General features: G+C 41.4%; 1 protein-coding gene across 1 annotated transcript; it reads left to right on the top strand.

Moving 5' to 3' along the window:
• Positions 1-265: 265 nt before the first annotated feature.
• Positions 266-3,535, top strand: LOC104075803 (serine/arginine-rich splicing factor 6-like). Its single transcript, XM_009576449.1, is given in 5 exon segments — positions 266-898; positions 901-1,032; positions 1,264-1,472; positions 1,810-1,899; positions 2,020-3,535. Coding segments are annotated over 5 exon segments (831 nt in total). The 5' UTR covers positions 266-862; the 3' UTR covers positions 2,384-3,535.
• Positions 3,536-9,733: the final 6,198 nt, after the last annotated feature.

Below are 9,733 nucleotides of genomic sequence, written 5' to 3'. Positions count from 1 at the left end.
AGAAGGGGTGGGGGGAGGTTTTCGAGCAGGAATCTGTTGTACTAAGTGGGGGATATTGTGAATATTTCTGTGCTCAGCTAACTTGTATAGCTTCTTGAGCTGAGCTATATAGAACTTAACTGGCCTAGTACTGTAACTAAAAGTACTAAGGTTCATTTTTCAGTAATCTCTAGAAGCTTGGTGTTTGGGGGGGTGGGTATCTGTCTTTTTAAAAAGAATCAAATGTATGTTGTTTAAAATTGTTGCATGTTCAATTCAAACTTTTTAACAAGTCCTTGATGTTTCAATTTAAAAGTGACCAGTGGGGCTGAGGCTGTGTCCACTGAGGCTAAGATGACTGCCTTTCCTGATTGGCCATGGCTTTTCCATACATTGTGTGACCCTTGCCCTATGACCCTTTGGCTGACCTTACCGGAAGCCATGACGACAGCAGCCTTTTGCCATTAGACGCAGGGTGATGGTGAGGATTCCAAGGGTTAGACAAAACTGGTTAAACTGAACTAGGTGACTGTTACCTTGCGTGTTTTGTGGCCAAACCACCACCAAAAACCTCATACTGTGATGTAAGTACTTAGTGTAACTAGTAAACGTTTTTGTAAAATGTAGAAATGCATGTAATCAGTTAAGTTTTATATTTTACAATGTTCTGTAAAATAAAACTTAGCAAGGTGAATCTAATAAGGAGCAGTCACTCTCTAACAGATCTTAGGAGCACAGACTTGTAGGATTTTAGTCTGTTTGATTTGCCATTAATATAGATTATGGCAAAATTGCAAAGTTTATTGGAGGCTTAGAGAAATAAAGTCCTACTCCAGTAAATATAACTGTTTAACTAACTTTTTCAGAACATTTAGTTTTCTTCATGCTAGGAGACAATCTAACTTTATTTCTTTGTACAATAAAGGTGGGGGTGGTGGCGGATATAGCAGTCGGAGACAATCTGGAAGAGATAAATACGGACCGCCTGTTCGTACAGAGTACAGACTGATTGTTGAAAACCTTTCCAGTCGCTGTAGTTGGCAGGATTTGAAAGTATGTATTAATGTTCTATCATAGAGCCTGTTGTGACTAGCAGGAAGCAGTAACTTCCTTTAATATCAGTGTTCATTCTGATGTAGGTAGAAGTAATTGAGAAGTATTTGTGCGTGAATGTTTACATGCAATTAGTGCTTCTTGCATGTGCTCAGACTGGTCTTAAGCTAATGTGCTTGCAGAGCATAAGCGTGTGGAATGGTTATGTAACTCTTCCTCTACTCCCTAAAGGATTTCATGAGGCAAGCTGGTGAGGTAACCTATGCAGATGCTCACAAAGAACGTACAAATGAAGGAGTGATTGAGTTCAGATCTTACTCGGACATGAAGCGTGCCCTGGACAAACTGGATGGCACAGAGATAAATGGAAGGAAGATCAGGCTGGTTGAAGACAAGCCACGGTCAAGCCACAGGCGATCTTACTCTGGCAGCAGGTCAAGGTAACTTTTGGGACACGTCAGTCTGTGCATCAAGACTACTTACACTAAGAATGGGTGTAGGTAGCCCTACCTGCAACAGTTACCTTCAGTTGATATTTTAGGAATAGGATGATGCTTGAGAATGTAGAAGGGATTATTTTACGTAATACAGGAACACCAGGTTTGAGTTTTTCTCATGTAAAACATCAGTGTATCGAATCTAGGTGGATTAATAGTACATCTCGATGTGGCCGTGCTTGTTTTTGAGAAGTGCTTTAGCAGCTTTTCTCTGTTAGATAGCATAGCAGGGCACACCAGACAAAGAATAAGGAACAAATTCCATTTTAAATGTTTCTAGGTCACGATCTAGAAGACGGTCTAGAAGCAGAAGTCGTAGAAGCAGGAGCAGCCGCAGCAGGTCCCGTAGTGTCTCCAAAAGCCGTTCGCGGTGAGTGATATGTTGTTATCTGTTAGTACAGGAGTTGCTACTTACTAATTGATAGATATTTACAACTGCTGTAAGTTCACTTCAATTCATGCAGAATAAACTCTTGTCTCTTTTTGAAAGGTCTAAATCCAGGTCACGAAGCAAAGACCGCTCACGTTCCAGATCTAAAAGCAGAAAGTCTAGATCAAAGAGCAAATCGAAACCCAAGTCTGACAGGGGTTCACGCTCTCACAGCAGATCCAAGGAGAAGTCTGAGAAGTCTCGGTCCAGATCCAGGTCCAGGTCTCGATCTCCCAAAGAAAATGGTAAAGGAGATGCTAAGTCTAAGTCCAGGTCAAGGAGTAGGTCTCGTTCCAATTCTCCACAGCAGCAGCCATCTGCCAAGGCTCGTTCAGAGTCACCACCCAAAAGAGCTGCATCGAGGTCCCGCTCCAGATCTCGTTCAAAATCTCGCTCACGATCAAGATCTAGTTCAAGAGATTAAGACTAGAACTCTCCTCTTACATTGCACACTATTACGGAACATTTTCCTACTTGTCAGGCCATTAGTGTTATGTTAGTACTTCAGAAGTTGGTTTTTTCTCTTGCAGGAGTGAATGGCCTAAGAACTAAGTAATGAGGCATAAAGGTTTAATTTGTATCCCAAATTCGAAAATATGAGATCGGGTGGTGGTACAAAGCAGGAAAAGTCCCCCTTTTGTAGAAATTCAGCTAAAAGTTTGATTTTATAGCATTTCCGCAGGAGTAACTTAACTACTCTTAAGTGCAAAGTGGTTTTTATATTAAAAATAAACTGAATATAAACAGGCTTAAATCTTGGCTTTTTTGAAAGTATCATTTTTTCCTATTTTTTTCATGGTTTTAGAACTATGGGTATCATTAGCTTAATAGGTTACAGCTTGCTACCAAAGGCAGGATTGCCTTGCTGGGCAGGTCAGATAATTCTCTGGTTTATCTTAATTTGTGGAAGCAGGCTGCAAACTATATAAACTGGTAACAATACTAGGACGATTTTAGACCAGCAATAAACTCAAGTTGGAGCGTTTGTGTTGTATCTTAACTTGCCAAAAGAACATTCCCCTCCATACTGTGACTGTATTAAAAGTAATAAAGGTACTCTGGAACCTGTCTCATACAGTATTGCTGAAAAATCCTACGTTTCAAACTTGAAAGAATGAAAGCTTTCTGACATTTTTTTGCTTGAATATCAAGTGTCACTCAGTTGTCAGACACTACTGTGTCTCTTGGATGTGGTCCAAGTCACTAGTATGTTGTATGGTTTGTCAGCCTCTAAATACCTATTGGATATGAAAACTAGGAAAATAAAACTGTCTTCCCTCCCTTTTGACTCATTTATGTTAACATTTTGCTTTAGACTAGGAGAACTATAATCCTATCGTGTGTAAGTCTGAACTTTATTGGAAATGTAATCTCTTGAGCTAGAGTTCTAGTCTTAAAAAAGGCTTTGCTAAACCACAGTTGCCAATTCACTTAAATTGTGGAATAGGACTCATCCCAAAAATTCCCCTTTATAGCTAAATTGATTTTTGTAACATGCAATAGCAAACATTAGAACTGCCTTGTACTCTTTATACAACGTGTAGTTTGACTTGTATAAAATTAAATTGGTGACTCAAACTCTTGTGTTTATTGCAGTGTAATGGGATTCTTTTTCTGCCTCTCATGCTGGGGAAATCACAATTTATCCTACTTACCTCTTTTGCTGGAGTAACTTCTTTGTTTTAGTAAGAGACTTGGGAGCTCTTGAAACACACTTGGTTTCGTGCTTGAGACCAGCTAGCCAACCAAGCGTCGCGTGTCCCAATGCGTTGTCCTTTCTTCAGGCGTGACTGGATGTGAAAGCAGCACCTCTGGCTGGTCGGAATCTTGCACATCTGTTCAGATGAATTGGATCAGGCACAAGGAGCACATCAAGTGCATGTTCAAATGCAACTTGATGCCAACTTTCATTTCCTGGATTTGCTTTATGAGCTAAAAAGTTCTCTTGAAAATTAACACTCGCTTTCTTACTATTTCCTGATCATATCTAGAAAGCTTGAGCTTTTGCCTGTTGCATACGAGTAGCTGTGCTAATACAAGAAGGGATCACAGGATGAGTAAAGTTAGTTTTGCCTGATAAGCTCACATTCCTAATGGAACCTGACTGGAAGTGATGACATGGCTTGTGTTGCCATAAGACCGGGTTACTGTTGCTTTTATATTGTACACTTGTCCGTGCTGTTTCTATCCCTGTATTTGAGCTATGCCAAGCCAAGCTTCCCCATGATTGTTCCTATAACCGTGGAGTCTTACAGATATTTCTGGCATGACTAAACCTACACTTCTGCAGAGTGCCTTTAGTCCTAAAGTTTTATTCTCTGCACCTGGAATGAGGTGACTCCTGTGTTTAGTTAATTTGTGATACATAATTTTTTTTTTTTAAATTGAAGCAGTTTTAGTTAAGGTGTATTTTAGTATCATGACTAGAAAAATTATGTGCTGTAGTTCTGATCACTGCAGGTAATACCTTCTCTGCTTTGGATTTCAAATGTGGGAGAGTACTGGGGTCTTTCAGCTGAAGTCAGACTGTGCCAGAATAGTTTAATGCAGGTTTACAGCCCTAAGCTACACTTGTGGAAATACTTAATCTCTCTTAAACTCGTTGACACAAAAGCATTATGCCCCCTTGATTTTAATTATGCTGATCATGGAGTAGGTTGGACTTCATGGAGAACTGCTCCTCTTTGGGGAGTCTTCAGTAAAATACATGTCACACTCCTTGAAACAAGAACTGAGCTCGGAGCTCAGTAGATTAAAAGGTATATATGCATATTTTCAGTATCTCTGTGTGTCTGCAGTAATAAAACAAGGTGTTAACAATTACTTTTTTGCATGTGCTTGTAGATATTAGTAACAGCTTGTTTCTAAAACTGATTTCCAGTGCCAGCATGAGAATGTCTTGGCCTTGCAGTAGCTGTTAGCACCCCAATCTTGGTTAACGATGCGTAACGATGGCTTTCACCAACTATATTCTTAGCTTTCTGAAATGTTGTTATGGCAATGGTTATGTTTGAAGTCATCTTTATTCATGAATTACAGGGAGAGCCTATGTTGGATTTAACCTTTCAATATTGAAGATTTCTTTTTCTGGTACTGGAGCCACATGCGATGTCTCCCTTGGCTGCTATGCAAAAGAGAAACGGCCCTTTTCTGTGCAAGTGAAGCAGGGATTCCTTGGCATGACTTGCATCCTTCTGGATTTGTTTCCTCTGGAAAGCTAGTAGGATTTCAGTAGTGCCAGATACTGAGCCAGTGCAGTTAAGAGCAAGGCTTGCCATAAAGAAGCCACCAACAAACCCCAAGCACCATAATCCCTCTAGCTCTGTCTGCACGATTTTCTGTAGGAGCGGAAGACTCTGGTGTGTATTTGTGATCACAAGTGTGATTATTTCTGAGATCTCCTGTAGGTGTTACAAAACCGTGGTTTGGATAAATGACTTAAACTTCATAGAAGAGTAAAAGACCGTGGAAGAGTAAAAGACTGTAGAAGACTTGCGTGCTCGCGGCATTTTGCAGCTGTAGCATGTGCTTTGCATTGGCCTGCAGTAGTAGCAATAGTCGATGGCAAAACCATCTGGTGTGGCTTGTATCTCAGTTTTTAACCTGGCTGTGGAGCCAACTTTTCAGAGATGTGCTTTAGTATTAAGCATCCTGAGTCTCTTTTCTGCATTTGGTATAACCAATATAAATCTGTTCTTAAAAAGACAAGAGAGAAACATGCCTTCTCGTCAAACACGGAGTGCAGGATTGACTTAAAACTGTTAAGTGTCCTATAACAAATTGTGAAGGAGAAATCAACACTCTACCGTTAAAAAAAATGAAACTTAGAATCTGGGGCTGTATGTGGAGTCTCTTCCTAGCCTTTTCCTGTATTTAAAAAAGTGTCCCTCCCTGTATTTTGGTGTTCGACATAAATGCACGTTCCGTCCTTAAATCAGCGATTCATGTGATGTAAAATATCTGCTTTAAAGTTAGACGGTGAAAAAAACCTCTCCCCTTTAGTGTGTCTCACTTAAACCCTGGCAGATAGTAGGAAAGTGTTTCTACTTCATGTAGGTGGTGAGTCAGAGTGCTTTTCATGAAGCCACCTATAGCCTTGGAAGTGAATCGAAATCTTGCTTGCACCATTTCCCTTGGACAGCAGTGACACTGGCCATCATGCACAAATGGGGAAATCTGATACTCAACAAAACTCATCCTTGCTCAGAGTTTCTGCGTGACCCGTCATTCATGTGCTTTGAACTTAATCTCCTTGACTGCCTGTGTCAGGAGGTCATAAAAGAGAATTCTTTTTCCCAGCTCAAAGAGATGTTTTCTTCCGTGCTTTGGCTTCTAGCTCAGTGCTTTGATGGAGAACAGGACCCCCAATGCACCTGGTCTGGTGAGGAAGCAAGCTGCAAAACATGATTATTCCTGATGTAGGTAGGTGACTGACTCCAGTCCTGAGGCATGAAATGACGTAGTGCTTTAGGGTTTGGGGAGTATGGTGAGCATCTGGCTGGCAAGGAAGGTAATTTGATTGTTCCCCATGCCAGTGAAGGGGGCAGATGAATAGAGATGCTTACTTCCTCTCTGGGCCCAGGCCCAGAAAGGCTTAGCTTAGCCTTTACATCAACAGCATCTGATTTTCAGAAGCTGGTAACACTACTATTTGAGTCCATGCAAGTGGTTCTGCTTCAGCGAGTGCCTGTGCCACCATGAAAAAGAATGCAGCATGCTTTAATAGGCAGGCATACAGGCCTGTTTCATGCAAGTGTTCAAAAATCATCGCTTAAAAAAGAGCAGGAGATGGACTAAGAATAAGAGGATTTAAAATGTGTTGCCACAAAACATACCCTTTGAAATGGCCATTTACATCACTAAGAGAAAACAGGTACAGTATGTTGGCTTGCTGTAAGAAAGAGCACAGATTTTGTGTTTGATGGACACCAAAATAAGTATCTCACCTAGCAATATTGCTGTGCTTAGCGTGAAACTGTGGGTGACTAGAATAGGTGACACTCCTTTTTCCTACTGTAACATTTCTACCTCTAAATTTTGTGCTTTTAGAGTCCATTTACAATTGGGAGATTACTCTGTCCCAAACAAGATTGTAACCGTCTTTGCATGAGCAATGGGGAGGGGCATTTAAAATATGATTGCTGGATTTATTATTCACACATGGAAAAACTTGAACTGTTTCCAATTCCTACTTAAATCTCAGTCAGGTTGGCATTGTAACATCCACACAACACCCACAGAGCAATTACATAAGTCAAAGAGCAGAAGATGGGAAAGTAGGAATTTGGCTCAGGAGCCAGGAAATCTCGAAAATTTAGCTGAGCTGACGTTCAGTATGTCCTTGAGAGATGATGCAAAATGCCATAATCATTTGAAAGATGCATAGTTCAAATGTTGTTGATCAGAAGGTAAAGTTCCTGCGACACTATTAGCAGATCTTTGCTGTGTTTCTTGTGCGCTTTGTAATGTCTATTTAATGTGAATGGGAATGCATTACTTTGAAAGGTGAGAAGCAAAACTAATACAAATATTGCTTTGCATAGTGGCAGCTATTAACGGTTCAAGAATTTTAACTATCTGTTCTTAGGATCATAACAGTATCTGTTAACATTGTGATCAGCCCTTTTCCCCCATGTTTTGGTTTGTGGTTAGGTGGAAAGAATCAAATAGCAGAATGTGGGCTCTTAACTCTCAGAGCTTCTTCACGCATTATTATTTTTGCTAAATGTGTATGTAGATGTTGGAGGGGAAGTTTCAGTTGTTTCATAATCCAATAAAAAATTGAAATAAATGAACTGCTCTGAAGTGGCTCATAAACTTCTACCCTTTTAGCCACATCTGTCAATAACATGTCTAAGTTGATTGGATGAACATAGGTCCTGTATAAGAAGGAATGGATCACAGAGGTTGGTATGATCCATACCACTGAAAAAGTAGTGGCAATAGGAAGACGTCTACAGCTAATGCATGCTTCGGGACATACTTCACAACAGTTCGTACTAATACTCAAGTTTTGGACATGATTCTGGGCGATTCTCTGACTCAAGGGCTACATCCTCTTCCTCTTGTTCACAGAAAGTGACTTCCCAGGGTGGTCTACTTTAACTTAGAATATCTCAAATACTCATTTTTAAAAATTAGTATTTTTACTCATTTTAAAAGCAAAAGCTTAAGTTTTGCTCCAATGTTTGGCCTTTGGGCAAGAACTGAGTACAGTGATTTCAGTCCAAAATACTGACAACAGTGGAGGGAAAGCTCTGCGGGTGACGCCAGGGTTGGAGGTGACTGGAAGATGCAGCCTGTGCTGTCATGTGGACGGAGTTGTGAGGGGAATTACTTGGGCAAATTTATTACCGATGTGTGCGGCTCCTGGAACAGGATTATCCTGTAAATGTGAATAAGAAAAGTTAGTGCCGTTAAGTCAGTAGGTGTTAAATAGATCACATCCCATCTGCCTGTGTAATCACAATGTACAGTTGCACCCAGTCAATCTGCTATGTTTGGGCATGGCAGTGTTTCTCCTAGAAATGGGTGAAGTGCAAAAAAGCTTTCCCCTGCACAACGTTTGTGTTCCTTGTTCTGCTGAGTTTCCGCTGACAGCATCCTTGCTCAGCACCAACATGAGAGGAAAATAATACAGCAAATAGTCTCTCGTGATCGCAGTAGCGCGACAGTGATGCTGTACAATCAACCGGGGGGGGCAGTGGCAGGGTGCAATAGCTGCCCTGGGGTGGCATCTCCTGTTCTGCTCACCTCTCTGGTAGAAGCATGCCAGTCAGTGTGGATAAGTGCTGACAATAACTGGGGAAGCAGGAGAAAATGTTTTGAAAGAGCCTCTCCACTTACCTCGTCTGGGTCTACTTGCTGACAATTAAAAATTGTTGCTCTGTAAGCTGAAAGTGTAATCCACCATTTGCCATAATTTAGGTGTCACCTATGTACATTTGACAACCCAGAGGAGAATTTTTTTGTAGTTCTCCATACACGAAAGCCCGCTAGAGAGCATGAAACTGAGGCACAGAATTGCAGTAACTTGCCCAGTGGGAATAAAAGCTACGGGTGCCAGTTTGTACTTCAAACTTACTCCTAATACTTCATGTTTCATAAGGTCTCTATCAGGCTTTTGGGTCAAATGAGCATGGGACATGACTGTGTGTGAGGACAGGAGTGGCAGGCACAACCGCCTGCAGATGTTGCCATCCTGTGAATAGCAGAATGCGTGGGGTTGAACCCCAGAGCATCTCTTGTTAAGCACAGCCCTGCTGCAGTCTGCACTAGTTAGGTCTAGTGGTATTAATGGCATAGAGGAGTCTGATAAGCCATGTCAAAATAAATTAAATATAAAAGCATTACTGAGAGCTAAGTTTAAATAAACAGAAGTTCATAGAATCACAGAATATCTCGAGTTGGAAGGGACCCATAAGGATCATCGAGTCCAACTCCCTGCTCCTCGCAGGACTACCTAAAACTAAATCATATGACTAAGAGCATCGTCCAGACGCTACTTGAATTCTGACAGACTTGGTGCCGTGACCACTTCCCTGGGGAGCCTGTTCCAGGGACTGACCACCCTCTTGATGAAGAACCTTTTCCTAATGTCCAATCTGAACTTCCCCTGACGCAGCTGCATTCCATTTCCTCGTGTCCTATCGCTGGTCACCAGAGAGAGGAGATCAGCACCTCCCCTCCGCTGCCCCCCTTGAGGAAGGTGCAGACTGCGATGAGGTTCCCCCTCAGCCTTCTCTTCTCCCAGCTGAACAAGCCAAGTGACCTC

This window comes from Fulmarus glacialis, unplaced genomic scaffold (genome assembly GCF_000690835.1).
Source record: "Fulmarus glacialis isolate BGI_N327 unplaced genomic scaffold, ASM69083v1 scaffold50284, whole genome shotgun sequence".
NCBI lineage: Eukaryota > Metazoa > Chordata > Aves > Procellariiformes > Procellariidae > Fulmarus > Fulmarus glacialis.
This window is presented reverse-complemented; position numbering and strand designations above follow the sequence as displayed.